The sequence below is a fragment of the Physella acuta genome, unplaced genomic scaffold, assembly GCF_028476545.2.
Source record: "Physella acuta isolate Inbredline_101_S28 unplaced genomic scaffold, ASM2847654v3 ptg000806l, whole genome shotgun sequence".
NCBI classification, from domain to species: Eukaryota; Metazoa; Mollusca; class Gastropoda; family Physidae; genus Physella; species Physella acuta.
This window is the reverse complement of record NW_026732324.1, coordinates 81,058-102,091: the sequence shown is the minus strand read 5'-3', so window position 1 is coordinate 102,091 and position 21,034 is coordinate 81,058. Positions and strand designations below refer to the sequence as shown.

Sequence of the window (21,034 nt, the reverse complement as noted above, 5' to 3'; positions counted from 1 at the left end):
ACATCCCTTAATTCCTTTTGTCTGTCGTGATTTTCGATCACTTCTAACGAACCGATTCGTTTTAAACTTAGCACGTGGGTCGAAATCCAATGACAATCAATTCTGACATCAAATTTGACATAATTGGATGCTTAATTAGTTTTTAAGAATTAGTTTTTCCTATAAAGTATTATTTGCTGCTCTATTATACGCATTGTGTTTGTGTTCATTTGGTATGCCATTGTTTTTAGTCATACAAAATGATTACGTATTAAAAAATAAATGAATAAAAACATTTTAATAACACGCCTTTATATAATCATGCACTAAAAAGTAGAAAGTAAATCATTTTCTTGAAGTAGGCCTATATCACAATGCACTACTATTTAAATAAATAAAATAAAAAGCGTGGATCACTAAATTAATGATGTATTGAATACCTTTATTAAAATTTTAAAAGTGACCCATACTTTTTTCTTTATATTTGTTTTTAAAAATATGCATAATTATATAAAAGCTTGCTATTAATGTATTTTTAATCATTCTTTCCTTGATTGTAACTCTTTGAAAGACTTGTTCATAAAATACTTTAATTTAACTGCTTCTTGCACCCATAACGACGAGTTAGAATTACTGAATGTTACGCACTGAACTCTCTAGCACCGTTTGGGATACGTTTGGGATCTCCGCACCACCATTGGAACAACAGAGGGCAGCCATAACAACTTACAACTTGATTGAAAGTTATCTGTGTCCGCGTGCTTCAATACAAGCCTTAGGTATGTTACGTTGGTAATATTGTGTATCTTGTGGCTAGAACAAAACACTTCACAAAATTTCCAACTTAGGCACAGCCAGTCAAACAGCGTGCACCGACTAGAATCTAGAACTGGTAGTCCAGCTAGTCGCTGAGTTTAATACACTCCTGAGCCCATCTAGCTCTAATGGGTACCTGAGTGTAATACATGAGCCCATCTAGCTCTAATGGGTACCTGAGTGTAATACACTCCTGAGCCCATCTAGCTCTAATGGGTACCTGAGTGTAATACATGAGCCCATCTAGCTCTAATGGGAACCTGAGTTAATACATGAGCCCGTCTAGCTCTAATGGGTACCTGAGTGTAATACATCCCTGAGCCAATCCAGTTCTAATGGGTACCTGAGTGTAATACACTCCTGAGCCCATCTAGCTCTAATGGGTACCTGAGTGTAATACATGAGCCCATCTAGCTCTAATGGGAACCTGAGTTAATACATGAGCCCATCTAGCTCTAATGGGTACCTTAGTGTAATACATAAGCCCATCTAGCTCTAATGGGTACCTGAGTGTAATACATCCCTGAGCCAATCCAGTTCTAATGGGTACCTGAGTGTAATACATGAGCACATCCAGTTCTAATGGGTACCTGAGTGTAATACATCCCTGAGCCCATCTAGCTCTAATGGGTACCTGAGTGTAATACATGAGCCCATCTAGCTCTAATGGGAACCTGAGTTAATACATGAGCCCATCTAGCTCTAATGGGTACCTGAGTGTAATACATCCCTGAGCCAATCCAGTTCTAATGGGTACCTGAGTGTAATACACTCCTGAGCCCATCTAGCTCTAATGGGTACCTGAGTGTAATACATGAGCCCATCTAGCTCTAATGGGAACCTGAGTTAATACATGAGCCCGTCTAGCTCTAATGGGTACCTGAGTGTTATTCATCCCTGAGCCAATCCAGTTCTAATGGGTACCTGAGTGTAATACACTCCTGAGCCCATCTAGCTCTAATGGGTACCTGAGTGTAATACATGAGCCCATCTAGCTCTAATGGGAACCTGAGTTAATACATGAGCCCATCTAGCTCTAATGGGTACCTTAGTGTAATACATAGGCCCATCTAGCTCTAATGGGTACCTGAGTGTAATACATCCCTGAGCCAATCCAGTTCTAATGGGTACCTGAGTGTAATACATGAGCACATCCAGTTCTAATGGGTACCTGAGTGTAATACATCCCTGAGCCAATCCAGTTCTAATGGGTACCTGAGTGTAATACATCCCTGAGCCAATCCAGTTCTAATGGGTACCTGAGTGTAATACAAGAGCACATCCAGTTCTAATGGGTACCTGAGTGTAATACATCCCTGAGCCCATCTAGCTCTAATGGGTACCTGAGTGTAATACATGAGCCCATCTAGCTCTAATGGGAACCTGAGTTAATACATGAGCCCGTCTAGCTCTAATGGGTACCTGAGTGTAATACATCCCTGAGCCAATCCAGTTCTAATGGGTACCTGAGTGTAATACACTCCTGAGCCCATCTAGCTCTAATGGGTACCTGAGTGTAATACATGAGCCCATCTAGCTCTAATGGGAACCTGAGTGTAATACATGAGCCCATCTAGCTCTAATGGGAACCTGAGTTAATACATGAGCCCATCTAGCTCTAATGGGTACTTTAGTGTAATACATAAGCCCATCTAGCTCTAATGGGTACCTGAGTGTAATACATCCCTGAGCCAATCCAGTTCTAATGGGTACCTGAGTGTAATACATGAGCACATCCATTTCTAATGGGTACCTGAGTGTAATACATCCCTGAGCCAATCCAGTTCTAATGGGTACCTGAGTGTAATACATCCCTGAGCCAATCCAGTTCTAATGGGTACCTGAGTGTAATACATGAGCCCATCTAGCTCTAATGGGAACCTGAGTTAATACATGAGCCCATCTAGCTCTAATGGGTACCTGAGTTAATACTTGAGCCCATCTAGTTCTAATGGGTACCTGAGTGTAATACATGAGCCCATCTAGCTCTAATGGGAACCTGAGTTAATACATGAGCCCATCTAGCTCTAATGGGTACCTGAGTGTAATACAGTCGCCCATCTAGCTCTAATGGGTACCTGAGTGTAATACAGTCGCCCATCTAGCTCTAATGGGTACCTGAGTGTAATACATTAGCCCATCCAATTCTAATGAGTACCTTTGTAATACATCCCTGAGCCAATCCAGTTCTAATGGGTACCTGAGTTAATACATGAGCCCGTCTAGCTCTAATGGGTACTTGAGTGTAATACATCCCTGAGCACATCCAGTTCTAATGGGCACCTGTGTAATACATCCCTGAGCACATCCAGTTATAATGAGTACCTGTGTAATACATCCCTGAGCCAATTCAGTTCTAATGGGTACCTGAGTTAATACTTGAGCCCATCTAGCTCTAATGGGTACCTGAGTGTAATACAGTCGCCCATCTAGCTCTAATGGGTACCTGAGTGTAATACATTAGCCCATCCAATTCTAATGAGTACCTTTGTAATACATCCCTGAGCCAATCCAGTTCTAATGGGTACCTGAGTTAATACTTGAGCCCATCTAGCTCTAATGGGTACCTGAGTGTAATACATCCCTGAGCCCATCTAGCTCTAATGGGTACCTGAGTGTAATACATGAGCCCATCTAGCTCTAATGGGTACCTGAGTGTAATACATCCCTGAGCCCAACCAGCTCTAATGGGTACCTGAGTGTAATACATGAGCCCATCCAGCTCTAATGGGAACCTGAGTTAATACATGAGCCCATCTAGCTCTAATGGGTACCTGAGTGTAATACATCCCTGAGCCCAACCAGCTCTAATGGGTACCTGAGTGTAATACATGAGCCCGTCTAGCTCTAATGGGTACCTTAGTGTAATACATAAGCCCATCTAGCTCTAATGGGTACCTGAGTGTAATACATCCCTGAACCCAACCAGCTCTAATGGGTACCTGAGTGTAATACATGAGCCCATCCAGCTCTAATGGGTACCTGAGTGTAATACATCCCTGAGCCCAACCAGCTCTAATGGGTACCTGAGTGTAATACATGAGCCCATCCAGCTCTAATGGGTACCTGAGTGTAATACATGAGCCCGTCTAGCTCTAATGGGTACCTGAGTGTAATACATGAGCCCATCTAGCTCTAATGGGTACCTGAGTGTAATACATCCCTGAGCCCATCTAGCTCTAATGGGTACCTGAGTGTAATACATCCCTGAGCCCATCTAGCTCTAATGGGTACCTGAGTGTAATACATCCCTGAGCCAATCTAGCTGTAATGGGTACCTGAGTGTAATACATGAGCCCATCTAGCTCTAATGGGTACCTGAGTGTAATACATCCCTGAGCCCAACCAGCTCTAATGGGTACCTGAGTGTAATACATGAGCCCATCCAGCTCTAATGGGAACCTGAGTTAATACATGAGCCCGTCTAGCTCTAATGGGTACCTTAGTGTAATACATAAGCCCATCTAGCTCTAATGGGTACCTGAGTGTAATACATCCCTGAGCCAATCTAGCCCAGCTTGACACAAACAATCACTGAAACACTTGACACAAACAATCAATGAAACACTTGACACAAACAATCACTGAAACACTTGACACAAACAATCACTGAAACTCTTGACAGAAACAATCACTGAAACACTTGACACAAACAACCACTGAAACACTTGACACAAACAATCACTGAAACACTTGACACAATCACTGAAACACTTGACACAAACAATCACTGAAACACTTGACACAAACAATCACTGAAACACTTGACACAAACAATCACTGAAACACTTGACACAAACAATCACTGAAACACTTGACACAAACAACCACTGAAACACTTGACACAAACAAACACTAAAACACTCGACACAAACAATCACTGAAACACTTGACACAAACAATCACTGAAACACTTGACACAAACAATCACTAAAACACTCGACACAAACAATCACTGAAACACTTGACACAAACAATCACTGAAACACTTGACACAAACAATCACTGAAACACTTGACACAAACAATCACTGAAACACTTGACACAAACAACCACTGAAACACTTGACACAAACAATCACTGAAACACTTGACACAAACAACCACTGAAACACTTGACACAAACAACCACTGAAACACTTGACACAAACAACCACTGAAACACTTGACACAAACAATCACTGAAACACTTGACACAAACAATCACTGAAACACTTGACACAATCACTGAAACACTTGACACAAACAATCACTGAAACACTTGACACAAACAACCACTGAAACACTTGACACAAACAATCACTGAAACACTTGACACAAACAACCACTGAAACACTTGACACAAACAATCACTGAAACACTTGACACAAACAACCACTGAAACACTTGACACAAACAATCACTGAAACACTTGACACAAACAACCACTGAAACACTTGACACAAACAATCACTGAAACACTTGACACAACCACTGAAACACTTGACACAAACAATCACTGAAACACTTGACACAATCACTGAAACACTTGACACAAACAATCACTGAAACACTTGACACAAACAATCACTGAAACACTTGACACAAACAATCACTGAAAAACTTGACACAAACAATCACTGAAACACTTGACACAAACAACCACTGAAACACTTGACACAAACAAACACTAAAACACTCGACACAAACAATCACTGAAACACTTGACACAAACAATCACTGAAACACTTGACACAAACAATCACTAAAACACTCGACACAAACAATCACTGAAACACTTGACACAAACAATCACTGAAACACTTGACACAAACAATCACTGAAACACTTGACACAAACAATCACTGAAACACTTGACACAAACAATCACTGAAACACTTGACACAAACAATCACTGAAACACTTGACACAAACAACCACTGAAACACTTGACACAAACAATCACTGAAACACTTGACACAAACAACCACTGAAACACTTGACACAAACAACCACTGAAACACTTGACACAAACAACCACTGAAACACTTGACACAAACAATCACTGAAACACTTGACACAAACAATCACTGAAACACTTGACACAATCACTGAAACACTTGACACAAACAATCACTGAAACACTTGACACAAACAACCACTGAAACACTTGACACAAACAATCACTGAAACACTTGACACAAACAACCACTGAAACACTTGACACAAACAATCACTGAAACACTTGACACAAACAACCACTGAAACACTTGACACAAACAATCACTGAAACACTTGACACAAACAACCACTGAAACACTTGACACAAACAATCACTGAAACACTTGACACAACCACTGAAACACTTGACACAAACAATCACTGAAACACTTGACACAATCACTGAAACACTTGACACAAACAATCACTGAAACACTTGACACAAACAATCACTGAAACACTTGACACAAACAATCACTGAAACACTTGACACAAACAATCACTGAAACACTTGACACAAACAACCACTGAAACACTTGACACAAACAAACACTAAAACACTCGACACAAACAATCACTGAAACACTTGACACAAACAATCACTGAAACACTTGACACAAACAATCACTAAAACACTCGACACAAACAATCACTGAAACACTTGACACAAACAATCACTGAAACACTTGACACAAACAATCACTGAAACACTTGACACAAACAATCACTGAAACACTTGACACAAACAATCACTGAAACACTTGACACAAACAATCACTGAAACACTTGACACAAACAACCACTGAAACACTTGACACAAACAATCACTGAAACACTTGACACAAACAATCACTGAAACACTTGACACAATCACTGAAACACTTGACACAAACAATCACTGAAACACTTGACACAAACAACCACTGAAACACTTGACACAAACAATCACTGAAACACTTGACACAAACAACCACTGAAACACTTGACACAAACAATCACTGAAACACTTGACACAAACAACCACTGAAACACTTGACACAAACAATCACTGAAACACTTGACACAAACAACCACTGAAACACTTGACACAAACAATCACTGAAACACTTGACACAACCACTGAAACACTTGACACAAACAATCACTGAAACACTTGACACAAACAATCACTGAAACACTTGACACAAACAATCACTGAAACACTTGACACAAACAATCACTGAAACACTTGGCACAAACAATCACTGAAACACTTGGCACAAACAACCACTGAAACACTTGACACAAACAATCACTAAAACACTTGGCACACAATTACTTGACTTGGACAAACTTTCAGACTCGGACTACCGACTGCTTGACGTTCCGACTGACAAAATGGTTTGTTTTTGTGTTTCAGACACTACAGCTACATTTTGTGCCATTGACTTTGAGCACTGGTTGAGATGTGGTACTTGTGGAGTTTCATTGAGTGGTTGCTCCACACGTGGGACGGCAGAGAACGAACACCAGCTGAGGTTAAACCCATACTGTGTCAAACGGCACAACAACAACAACCTTGGATAAATGGTGAACAAATGGTAGTAGTCAGTATTGTTTTTATGTAAGTAGTGTGTAAACTTGTGTGGTTGTTGTGGTGTGTGTAAGTAGTGTGTAAACTTGTGTGGTTGTTGTGGTGTGTGTGTAAGTAGTGTACTAACTTGTGTGGATGTTGTGTGTGTAAGTAGTGTGTAAACGTGTGTGGTTGTTGTGGTGTGTGTGTAAGTAGTGTGTTAACTTGTGTGGTTGTTGTGGGTTGTTTGTGCAAGTAGTGTGTTAACTTGTGTCGTTGTTGTGGTGTGTGTGTAAGTAGTGTGTTAACTTGTGTGGTTGTTGTGGTGTGTGTAAGTAGTGTGCTAACTTGTGTGGTTGTTGTGGTGTGTGTGTAAGTAGTGTGTTAACTTGTGTGGTTGTTGTGGTGTGTGTGTAAGTAGTGTACTAACTTGTGTGGATGTTGTGTGTGTAAGTAGTGTGTAAACGTGTGTGGTTGTTGTGGTGTGTGTGTAAGTAGTGTGTTAACTTGTGTGGTTGTTGTGGGTTGTTTGTGCAAGTAGTGTGTTAACTTGTGTCGTTGTTGTGGTGTGTGTGTAAGTAGTGTGTTAACTTGTGTGGTTGTTGTGGTGTGTGTAAGTAGTGTGCTAACTTGTGTGGTAGTTGTGGTGTGTGTGTAAGTAGTGTGTTAACTTGTGTGGTTGTTGTGGGTTGTTTGAGTAAGTAGTGCGTTAACTTGTGTGGTTGTTGTGGTGTGTGTACGTAGTGTGTTAACTTGTGTGGTTGTTGTGGTGTGTGTAAGTAGTGTGTTAACTTGTGTGGTTGTTGTGGGTTGTTTGTGTAAGTAGTGTGTTAACTTGTGTGGTTGTTGTGGTTGTTGCGGTGTGTGTAAGTGGTGTGTTAACTTGTGTGGTTGTTGTGGTGTGTGTAAGTAGTGTGCTAACTTGTGTGGTTATTGTGGTGTGTGTAAGTAGTGTGTTAACTTTTGTGGTTGTTGTGGTGTGTGTGTTTGTGTAAGTAGTGTGCTAACTTGTGTGGTTGTTGTGTGTGTGTAAGTAGTGTGCTAACTTGTGTGGTTGTTGTGTTTGTTTTTAAGTAGTGTGCTAACTTGTGTGGTTGTTGTGATGTGTGTGTAAGTAGTGTACTAACTTGTGTGGTTGTTGTGGTGTGTGTGTGTGTTTAAGTAGTAGTCTAACTTGTGTGTGTTTAATGAGTTGTTCTGGTTACACTCCATTGTTCTGTTTACAAGTTGATTTACATCGCACTACTTTTGAATTTCCTCCGCCTCGTTAGGTCGGTAAATGTTAACTTGAGACAATTTGTGGGTGTCCCCTATCTCGGGCCAGATGATGAGATAATACTGGGCGACACTGAACAAGATCTCACAGTAAATACCAACAGCAGAGATGTCATCCAGCTGTCTAACAGCAGTGACGTCATCCAGCTGTCTAACAGCAGTGACGGCATCCAGCTGTCCAACAGCAGTGACGTCATCCAGCTGTCCAACAGCAGTGACGTCATCCAGCTGTCCAACAGCAGTGACGTCATCCAGCTGTCCAACAGCAGTGACGTCATCCAGCTGTCCAACAGCAGTGACGTCATCCAGCTGTCCAACAGCAGTGACGTCATCCAGCTGTCCAACAGCAGAGATGTCATCCAGCTGTCCAACAACAGAGATGTCATCCAGCTGTCCAACAGCAGTGACGTCATCCAGCTGTCCAACAGCAGTGACGTCATCCAGCTGTCCAACAGCAGTGACGTCATCCAGCTGTCCAACAGCAGAGATGTCACCCAGCTGTCTAACAGCAGAGACGTCATCCAGCTGTCCAACAGCAGTGACGTCATCCAGCTGTCCAACAGCAGTGACGTCATCCAGCTGTCCAACAGCAGTGACGTCATCCAGCTGTCCAACAACAGAGATGTCATCCAGCTGTCCAACAGCAGTGACGTCACCCAGCTTTCCAACAAGGCCATTCTAGATCCACCAGAGGAAAGTGACCTGCACAATGTAAGCTCCCAAACAGAAGAGTTTGAGGACTGTGAAAGTCTCGCTGACTTTCCGAAGACCTTGAGAGACAGCAGAGACAGCAGCGGCAGCAAGGACAGCCAGGACAGCAGGGACACATGGAGCCTTAGTACACTATTAAGGGAAACAAGTTGCGTCAGCGCCTGTTACATTTGCGGCTGGAGCGGATCTGGCACTGAATCCATTCAAATTGCCTGCTGTAACAGTTGCGCTTATAGAGCGCGTAGTTTGAAAAACACGTTTGAACCACCAGAATACACAGCCCGGGACGATTTGGGCTGGGGTCGGGCCAGGAAACGATTGAAACTAGCAGGGACCCGGGGCAGGAGGATGCTGGACCCTCGGGCGTCTCGACGTAACTGGTTGCTTACCTTGAGAAAACGGGCAAAATGAGTCGACCGGGCTGCACTGTCAACAGTACTTTGTTAAGCCGGCTAATAAGGGAAGCTGTGAGCATAGCACATCACTTCACTATAGGGTTTTACAGAACTTCATTATGCTTGGTTTTAAGGGCATAGCACATCATTTTACATCGTTTTACCGGGTAATAAGGGTCTCACTGTGAACAAAAGTTCATTATAATAAAAGCAGCACTGACACCAACACAAGCTATTCTTATTTTGTTGCTTCAAAAGTAGATTTCTATCTTACAACGTTCAACAGACCTCAGAAGCCCAACAGACCTTACAATCCCAACAGACAAGTCCAAAAGACAAGTCCAAGAGACAAGTCCAAGAGACAAGTCCAAGAGACAAGTCCAAGAGACAAGTCCAAGAGACGTCCAAGAGACAAGTCCAAGAGACAAGTCCAAGAGACAAGTCCAAGAGACAAGTCCAACAGACCTCACAAGCCCAACAGACAAGTCTAAAAGACAAGTCCAAGAGACAAGTCCAAGAGACAAGTCCAAAAGACAAGTCCAAGAGACAAGTCCAAGAGACAAGTCCAAGAGACGTCCAAGAGACAAGTCCAAGAGACAAGTCCAAGAGACAAGTCCAAGAGACAAGTCCAACAGACCTCACAAGCCCAACAGACAAGTCTAAAAGACAAGTCCAAGAGACAAGTCCAAAAGACAAGTCCAAAAGACAAGTCCAACAGACAAGTCCAAGAGACGTCCAAGAGACAAGTCCAAGAGACAAGTCCAAGAGACAAGTCCAAGAGACAAGTCCAAAATACCCCACAAGCCCAACAGACAAGCCCCCCCCACCCTCACCCAGAGGCGAAGCGACCCTCCCGGCGCCCGGGGACAAACTTTTCGATTTGCACCCCCCCCCCCTTCGAGATTTTGATTTGCACCCCCCCCCCCACCCCTCGAGATTTCGATTTGCACCCCCCTCAACCTTTCAATTTATTTTTCCAACCCATTTTGGCGCCCCCTAAGGTCGGCGCCCGGGGACATATGCCCCCCCCCCCGCCCCCCCCCCCCCCTCGCTACGCTACTGCCCTCACCCCCACATCTAATAGAATTTGAGAGCATCTCTTCACGCTGACAGAGCCCCAGCCCCCGCCGAACAAGAAAAAATAAACGGATAAGCGCCACGCCTTTTGGGCCCGCAGCGACAGAAAAAATAGAAAGTGATAGCGTGCGACACAGAGAATATGGGGATTTTTGTTCTATGACGGTCTTAGATGGCCGGCCAAGTATGGCGTGATGAGATGATGTCACACATAGCACCATAGAACCATATTGAGTGATGTGTTAAATTCAAATGTCACACACAACACTATATTGAGTGATGTGTTAAATGCAGATGTCACATATAGCACCATATTGAGTGTCATGTGTCTAATGAAAGGTGGAGAGACAGGGTGGAGAAACTTTTCATTAAAAACCGCGTGATTGAAAATCTGATTTATCGATCTATTGATTAAATCCGGCGGAATGTGGTGGGGTAGGGGAGGGGGTAATGGCGAGAAAATGCTTTTCCTCTCTCATTTTTGTTTTTGTTTTTTAACTTGAGACTTTATCTCACTTTACGCGTGGCATCGCTTTCTCTCTCTCTTTCTCCCTCTAACTCTCTTGCTCTCTGTAGTAGGTTTAAATGACCTTATAAAGTAGGTTTAGATGACCTCATGTATTAGGTTTAGATGGCCTGATGTACCAGGCTTAGATGACCTGGTAGAGTAGGTTTAGATGACCTGATGTAGTAGGTCTAGATGACTTGATGTAGTAGGTTTAGATTACCTCATGTAGTAGGTTTAGATGACCTTATAAAGTAGGTTTAGATGACCTCATGTATTAGGTTTAGATGGCCTGATGTACCAGGCTTAGATGACCTGGTAGAGTAGGTTTAGATGACCTGATGTAGTAGGTCTAGATGACTTGATGTAGTAGGTTTAGATTACCTCATGTAGTAGGTTTAGATGACCTTATAAAGTAGGTTTAGATGACCTCATGTATTAGGTTTAGATGACCTGGTGTAGTAGGTTTAGATGACCTGGTGTAGTAGGCTTAGATGACCTGATGTACCAGGTTTAGATGACCTGGTGTAGTAGGTTTAGATGACCTGATGTAGTAGGTTTAGATGACCTGATGTGCCAGGTTTAGATGACCTGATGTAGTAGGTTTAAATGACCTGATGTACCAGGTTTAGATGACCTGATGTAGTAGGTTTAAATGACCTGATGTACCAGGTTTAGATGACCTGATGTAGTAGGTTTGGATGACCTGATGTAGTAGGTTTAGATGACCTGATGTACCAGGTTTAGATGACCTGGTGTAGTAGGTTTAGATGACCTGGTGTAGTAGGCTTAGATGACCTGATGTAGTAGGTTTAGATGACCTGATGTAGTAGGTTTAGATGACCTGATGTACCAGGTTTAGATGACCTGATGTAGTACGTTTAAATGACCTGATGTACCAGGATTAGATGACCTGATGTACCAGGTTTAAATGACCTGATGTACCAGGTTTAGATGACCTGATGTGCCAGGTTTAGATGACCTGATGTAGTAGGTTTAAATGACCTGATGTACCAGGTTTAGATGACCTGATGTAGTAGGTTTAGATGACCTGATGTAGTAGGTTTAGATGACCTGATGTACCAGGTTTAGATGACCTGATGTACCAGGTTTAGATGACCTGATGTAGTAGGTTTAAATGACCTGATGTACCAGGTTTAGATGACCTGATGTAGTAGGTTTAAATGACCTGATGTACCAGGTTTAGATGACCTGATGTGCCAGGTTTAGATGACCTGATGAGCCACCGACCCGTACCAACAAGACAGACTGGCATCGTGAACCACGATCTGGGGCATTGATCTGGTCAGCTGAGAGGGAGCTGTCAAAAAAATTTAATAAAACAACGTGTCATACACGCGCCCTTTTGGCGCCTACCTTCTGCCTTGGCCAGTATTTCTTCTTCACGTCTGGCACCTCTGTGGGAGGGACGGACAGGGGGCAGACAAGACGTCGGCGAACAGGCAGTCACGTGACGAATTTAGCGCTCACCTAGAGTTCTGGAGGGCTGTTTTGTGTCCCCACCCCTTTACGCCACTCTTGAACGCACATACACACAGACACACATTCAGGCACGCCAATAATGATTCCATAACATTTGCTCTAATAGAGAATAAATTGTAGATCACTGAGGGAGGGGGTTCCTAGATGTATAAACAAAAGTTGATTCGTATCAATGCATAAACAAAAGTTGATTCGTATCAATGCATAAACAAAAGTTGATTCGTATCAATGCATAAACAAAAGTTGACTCGTACAAAAACAACAGTTGCACCATGTAAAATCATTTATTGTTCTAATAGTTCTAAAAATAGCAGTTGTTCTATCTACAAACAGCAGTTGTACAGACAAATGAAAAGGTTATCACCTGGTCATAGATCAATGGCGCTGGTAAACAGGTAGAGCTACAGACACTCGGGCAGAAGGTCAAGGTGAAAGCTACCGGATAAGGTGGAAACATATGACGTCAGTCCTGAATACAGCGGGCTAAACTAAGCAGGTAATTATAGAACCCAGATAATGACGTTAATTTCATTAGCGCTACCTGTAGGGTGTCGGGAATTAAAATATCAGCGCCGTGTGCTCACCTCTAAGTTTACCTCTGTATTGGCACGAGCCGAGGGCCTGAGACTTTGTCAACATGGTGTTTGGTAGGGACGTGCTTAGGTAATCAGAGACTCGTTCCCGCAAGTCTGGCAGCCAATGGGATTCCTGCAAGTCTGGCAGCCAATGGGATTCCTGCAAGTCTGGCAGCCAATGGCGCCACGTGGTTAAAGGACGCGCTAGAAACGGAAGTCAATGACGTATGCAGTGTTTCTTCCAGACTTTTTTCTCCGGGGTGGGGGTCACTTGATATTTTCGGCGGGGGGTCAACAATTTTCGGGGGGGGGGGGGGGGGGGGGCGGACACTAGTAAAAGTGTATGTTTGCCTTATAAAATTTATCTCGTTCGGGGGACGGTAGACTTCCCCCCCCCCCCCCCCCCCCCCCCCCCCGAAAGACATGTCTGGAAGAAACTCTGGAAGGATGCGAAGTTGTGGTGTGCGCGATTATCCACACCACGACTCCAAGAGTGATACACAACATCTAAACTGTATGCTTAACTAGGGCACGACAGACCCAACCTTAATACCTTAACTAGGTCACGATAGACCAAGACTTTACTATGCCAAGATAGACCAAGTCTATAAAACGGCTACTCTTTATGATGACGCGTAATGGCAATATGTGTATTTATCGAATATCCACAGGCATATAACATATCAAGCATACAAATTAAAATAATTTGTATCCAGTCTAAATGTTGATACACAAAAAAACTCAACAGAAAAAAATTATCATGACATTTATGTGTAAAAAAAATGTTTAACACGACAGAGCAGTTGTCGAATTGGCCCTCTTGTCTGCAGCAAATGCCAGAGCAAGCATTATCACATTACCAGGGCTGATGTCTTGTATTGACTGGTGCCTGGATGATCCCACAGCACTTTTTTATTGACCGATAACTGGCTGGTCCTTGACAGGCATCCTGTATTGGCTGACCCCTGGCTGACCCCAGACAGACATACTGTATTGGCTGACCCCAGACAGACATCCTGTATTGGCTGACCCCTGGCTGACCCCAGACAGACATCCTGTATTGGCTGACCCCAGACATACATCCTGTATTGGCTGACCCCAGACATACATCCTGTATTGGCTGACCCCTGGCTGACCCCAGACAGACATACTGTATTGGCTGACCCCAGACAGACATCCTGTATTGGCTGACCCCTGGCTGACCCCAGACAGACATCCTGTATTGGCTGACCCCAGACATACATCCTGTATTGGCTGACCCCAGACATACATCCTGTATTGACTGACCCCTGGCTGACCCCAGACAGACATACTGTATTGGCTGACCCCAGACAGACATCCTGTATTGGCTGACCCCTGGCTGACCCCAGACAGACATCCTGTATTGGCTGACCCCAGACATACATCCTGTATTGGCTGACCCCAGACATACATCCTGTATTGACTGACCCCTGGCTGACCCCAGACAGACATCCTGTATTGGCTGACCCCAGACTGACATTCTGTATTGGCTGACCCCTGGCTGACCTTTGACAGACATCCTGTATTGGCTGACCCCAGACTGACATTCTGTATTGGCTGACCCCTGGCTGACCCCAGACAGACATCCTGTATTGGATTACCCCAGACTGACATTCTGTATTGGCTGACCCCAGACATACATTCTGTATTGGATGACCCCTGGCTGACCCCAGACACACAACCTGTATTGGCTGACCCCAGACAGACATCCTGTATTGGCTGACCCCAGACAGACATCCTGTATTGGCTGACCCCTGACAGACATCCTGTATTGGCTGACCCCTGGCTGACATCCTGTATTGGCTGACCCCTGGCTGACCCCAGACAGACATCCTGTATTGGCTGACCCCAGACAGACATCCTCTATTGGCTGACCCCAGAATTACATCCTATATTGACTGACCCCAGAATTACACCCTATATTGACTGACCCCAGAATTACATCCTATATTGACTGACCCCAGAATTACACCCTATATTGACTGACCCCAGAATTACACCCTATATTGACTGACCCCAGAATTACATCCTATGTTGACTGACCCTAGACAGAAGCCACATTTCCCTGACGACAAAAATACACGCAGCAAATTCAGAAGCCAAACTTAAGTATGGCCATTTACACCCAAATAACACAGACAAGCGGCAGGATATGACGCAACTATAGGATCAGACAACCGTTAAAACACCGACATACTTTTAAATCAATGTTCAAATTGTGAGTTCAGATCTGTAGGCTCATATAACTTCTTACATTTCCTCATGTTTTTTTTAGCTCAGTGGTCCCGCATTTCCTCATGTTTTTAGCTCAGTAGTCCCCACATTTCCTCATGTTTTTAGCTCAGTGGTCCCCATATTTCCTCATGTTTTAGCTCAGTGGTCCCCACATTTCCTCATGATTTAGCCCAGTGGTCCCACATTTCCTCATGTTTTAGCTCAGTGCCCACATTTCCTCATGTTTTAGCTCAGTGGGCCCCACATTTCCTCATGTTTTAGCTCAGTGGTCCCGCATTTCCTCATGTTTTTAGCTCAGTGGTCTCCACATTTCATCATGATTTAGCTCAGTGGTCCCCACATTTCATCATGATTTAGCTCAGTGGTCCCCACATTTCCTTATGTTTTAGCTCAATGGTCCCCACACATACACGACACAGCAGGAAGTGCATTAAAGCTAATTAGCCAACGCTAATGATCACACCATGAAGTCATGTTTCTATTTTAACCTTAATCCCTCTCGACGCCGAAATTCACTTAGTATAGAGCTGCCATTTTTACTGCGAAATTTGAGTTGGATCCACTTGAATGATATCTAAATCTTTATTGAATCACAGTGCCAGATAAAGAGAGGGGGGGGGGAGCTTTTGTGCAGGGAAAGAACAAATACCAAAATCAAATATGTGGCAGGAGAAGAGGAATCGATTACTTGAATATCTGTAATCGTTGTCTGGTAAAAGCAAAGTAGTGATCGGAACAGTGAGCCGTGATGTGGGTAGCCGTGATGTGGGTAGCCGTGGTGTTGTTAGCCGTATTGTGGGTAGCCGTGATGTGGGTAGCCGTGATGTGGGTAGCCGTGATTTAGAAAAGGATTATAGGGTAGCACTATGCTTGGTTGTCAAATTTACAGTCCCGTCTGTCTAGATTACAGTCCTGTCTGTCTAGATTACAGTCCTGTCTGTCTAGACTACAGTCCCGTCTGTCTAGATTACCGTCCTGTCTGTCTAGATTACAGTCCCGTCTGTCTAGATTACCGTCCTGTCTGTCTAGATTACAGTCCCGTCTGTCTAGATTACAGTCCTGTCTGTCTAGATTACCGTCCTGTCTGTCTAGATTACAGTCTAGACTGTCTAGATTACAGTCCTGTCTGTCTAGATTACAGTCCCGTCTGTCTAGATTACCGTCCTGTCTGTCTAGATTACAGTCCCGTCTGTCTAGATTACCGTCCTGTCTGTCTAGATTACAGTCCCGTCTGTCTAGATTACAGTCCTGTCTGTCTAGATTACCGTCCTGTCTGTCTAGATTACAGTCTAGACTGTCTAGATTACAGTCCTGTCTGTCTAGATTACAGTCTAGACTGTCTAGATTACAGTCCCGTCTGTCTAGATTACAGTCCTGTCTGTCTATATTACAGTCTAGACTGTCTAGACTACAGTCCCGTCTGTCTATATTACAGTCTAGACTGTCTAGACTACAGTCCTGTATGTCTATATTACAGTCTAGACTGTCTAGACTACAGTCCCGTCTGTCTAGATTACAGTCCTGTCTGTCTAGATTACAGTCCCGTCTGTCTAGACTACAGTCCCGTCTGTCTAGATTACAGTCCCGTCTGTCTAGATGATAGTCCTGTTCACAATGGGATCACAAGTGAAGATTTCTCAGAAAAAAACGCGTCGTTAAAAAAACATCCAAGTCTCATGGATGAAGGACGGCTCTAGCGCGAACCAGTATTAGAGTTCTAAAATTAGAAACTACTCAGTAGTAAAAAAATTAAAACAAGAATCGGAGAACCGCAAAGTGCGTGATTTTTTTTTTTTTAAATTAGCTTTGAAATTTAACATAGGCCTACGTTTTGGTAATTCCATCATAGACTTTTTTAAATTAAAAAAAAACATTTCCTATAATTTTAATTCCAAAAATCCAATAATTTTCGTTCTAAATGCAAATTTTTTTTTTCATTTCTTTTGATGCTTTTTTTCTCAATCTTCTTCATCGACTGCAAGCGATAGATCATAGCCTGAGGTGTCACCATACACCAGACGTCACTACCAGTTGAGTCACCATACACCAGACGCCACTACCAGTTGAGTCACCATACACCAGACGCCACTACCAGTTGAGTCACCATACACCAGACGTCACTACCAGTTGAGTCACCATACAACAGACGTCACTACCATAAAAAATGACGTCAGTATCGTACGTCACCGCTACTTTAGAGTGGAACAAAATACTATCCTCATCAAAGTTAAGCTTAGCCCAAGATCTGGTTGTCTACAGTGTAGAGGCAGCAGAGTCGGCCTCTAGCTGTATCCATAGCTACCGAGAGTTTACCTTGGCGACACGAGGACGACACTTTATGTGAAAAAACGCACAATGAAAAGTTCAATCTGGGGTTGGGGACCCCTTGAAACATTTCCTTGGCGTCTTGGTACACAGTCATTGGCTGTAATTTAGAGAATATGAACATCCTAGTTCATGCTTGTTTTTATGTAACGTAAAGATTAAAGATTAAGTTAGCATTAGGGATATTTTATGGTCTGGTTTTACAATTTCAAAGCTAAAATTGTTTTGTATTCGTTTAAAGTGTTGATACTACTTGGCATTAAAGGTGTTGTTGTTTTTTCCACATTATTTATTACACACTTGCAAAGCACGACCAGGCGAGACCTGATTGGATGAAATATGAAGTGGAATAATCAAGACATTAGCTGAGCACGGCGACCATTCTAGCGTAGGAAATTGTGGGGAAAATGACAGCTAAAAATGTCGGATAGAGCATGCAGGCGCGATGTATCGTGCAAATATTCGATGTGGGATTAACATAGAGATGAGTACAAAAATAACAGGAAGATTCCCAACTAATGGCGTCGTGGTTGGTTAGGATTATTGCCAACAGGACCGGGAACATATATATGTTGTTTGTATGTGTACATATATACACATACACTTATACATATATAATTATGTATGTATATATATATATATACATATTTAATATATATATATATATATATATATATATATATATATATATATATTATAAATATATATATATATATATATTATAAATATATATATATATATATATATTATAAATATATATATATATATATATATATTATAAATATATATATATATATATATATATATTATAAATATATATATATATATATATTATAAATATATATATATATATATATATATATATATATATATATATATATATTATAAATATATATATATATATATATTATAAATATATATATATATATATATATATATATTATAAATATATATATTTATATATATTATAAATATATATATATATATATATATATATATATATATATATATGCTTTTACAATCAGACGCAACCAATATACAAAACAATCGCATTAACATAAATAACATACACCATTTAAAATATTAGATTTGGGCTTGCAGAATTGTATTCAAGATACTACGAACATGAGGGTACGGCTAATCGAAAAGTAGACTCGTGTGTGCAGGTTCTGGTTGTATCTTCATAGACTGAATCTATAAAGAATGTTTTAAGATAATTGTATTTTCATAGACTGAATCTATCAAAGTATCATGCCTGTTTTTAGATAACAGTATTTTAATAGACTGAACATATCGTGATTGATTTAAGACCACCCACTGAATCAGACACGAATGAATTTAGTCAGAACGGAGCAAGTAACCTTGTAGAAGAGACCTGAGGACAAAATATTCCCACAACAAGAAAACATCTCGGGTCGAGTGGACAAGAGCAAAGACAGCTGTCCTTGCTGTGGAAGAATCTCAAGCACTAAAAACACGTTAATTCTAGCTGATAAAATCATGTTCTTTTATTAATCAATTGCATGCTACAAATGTTTTGTTCCCCTCCAATTCATGGGAATGGTTGTCCTGAAATTGCTGTGGAAATATCTTCTGTCATTAAAGAAAAATGACCCCATCTTCTCGAATGGGTTGGGAACATAACAACACTTAGCAGGAATCATCTAATGAAAAACGTGTTTACATAATGAACGCGTTGTTTGTTTTATAATTAAGCTTAATTATTAAGCGCTGGGACCGTGTTTCCGTATTGCTTACAAATTAATGTTTGGTTTAGTTTAGAGCGGGCATTTCAGTTTATTTAATGTGGTTTATTTTATGTGGTTCATTTTATGTGGTTTATTTTTTGTCCAGTTCTCTATGCACCGTTATACGTGCTGCAAATTTTCACTCATTAGTTGAACGTTTACGACAGATATCTAGTACACAGGTATACCAACTTGGCGAACAACAAAAATAAAAGATCAAAATATCTTGATATTTGTTTAGTGACTAAAGATATAATTCGAAAGTTTATTGAGGAAGGAATGGAGAGATAAAGATAGATTTGATTTGTTTAATTGTCAGATTTTTTTACCAGTGCAGGGGTGGTCGTGAGAATATGACTAAGTAGAGTCTAAATAGTGAAGTTTGTGTGTGAGGTAATGACTAAGTAGAGACTAAATGGTGACGTTTGTAGGTGAGGTAATGACTAAGAAGTGACTACATACTGACGTTTGTGTGTGAGGTAATGACTAAGTAGAGACTAAATGGTGACGTTTAGGTGAGGTAATGACTAAGTAGTGACTACATATTGACGTTTGTAGGTGAGGTAATGACTAAGTAGAGACTAAATACTGACCTGTATGTGTTAGGTAGAGCGGAAGACAAAGGAGGTTAATAAGAGATTTTTTTCAGGTAACATTGTGACATTTACAAAACGGGTACCTGGAATCTATATACCTCCCTTCCCCCTCACCCACCTCTTGTTTTGATGACGGGGTAAACACGCAGCTAGTGACAACATCATCAGAGGGGATTAAGCCTTGATCACGTGGTTCCCTCCGACGTGTGGAAAGGTCAAGATGGGAGTGGGGCGGGTGTGGAGTGAGTCTCGCTGGGTGGTTTTTCTACAGTCGGACAAATATAGCTCTACAGTAGGACAAATATAGCTCTACAGTAGGACAAATATAGCTCTATAGTAGGACAAATATAGCTCTAGGACAAATATAGCTCTACAGTAGGACAAATATAGCTCTAGGACAAATATAGCTCTACAGTAGGACAAATATAGCTCTAGGACAAATATAGCTCTACAGTAGGACAAATATAGCTCTACAGTAGGACAAATATAGCTCTACAGTAGGACAAATATAGCTCTACAGTAGGACAAATATAGCTCTACAGTAGGACAAATATAGCCCTAAAGTAGGACAAATATAGCTCTACAGTAGGACAAATATAGCTCTACAGTAGGACAAATATAGCTCTACAGTAGGACAAATATAGCTCTACAGTAGGACAAATATAGCCCTAAAGTAGGACAAATATAGCTCTACAGTAGGACAAATATAGCTCTACAGTAGGACAAATATAGCCCTAAAGTA

General features: G+C 41.8%; 2 protein-coding genes across 2 annotated transcripts in view; one reads left to right on the top strand and one right to left on the bottom strand.

Annotated features, from left to right (window-relative positions):
* LOC131951279 (uncharacterized) overlaps window positions 1–21,034 on the bottom strand; it is a 132,653-nt gene that overhangs the window by 69,917 nt on the left and 41,702 nt on the right. The gene's annotated exons all lie outside the window — the stretch shown is intronic.
* LOC131951280 (dentin sialophosphoprotein) lies at window positions 659–9,939 on the top strand. The gene is made up of 3 exons (XM_059313636.1): window positions 659–758; window positions 7,174–7,377; window positions 8,598–9,939. Exons 2-3 carry the CDS (start codon window positions 7,220–7,222, stop codon window positions 9,721–9,723), a joined length of 1,284 nt encoding a protein of 427 aa, XP_059169619.1. The 5' UTR covers window positions 659–758; window positions 7,174–7,219; the 3' UTR covers window positions 9,724–9,939.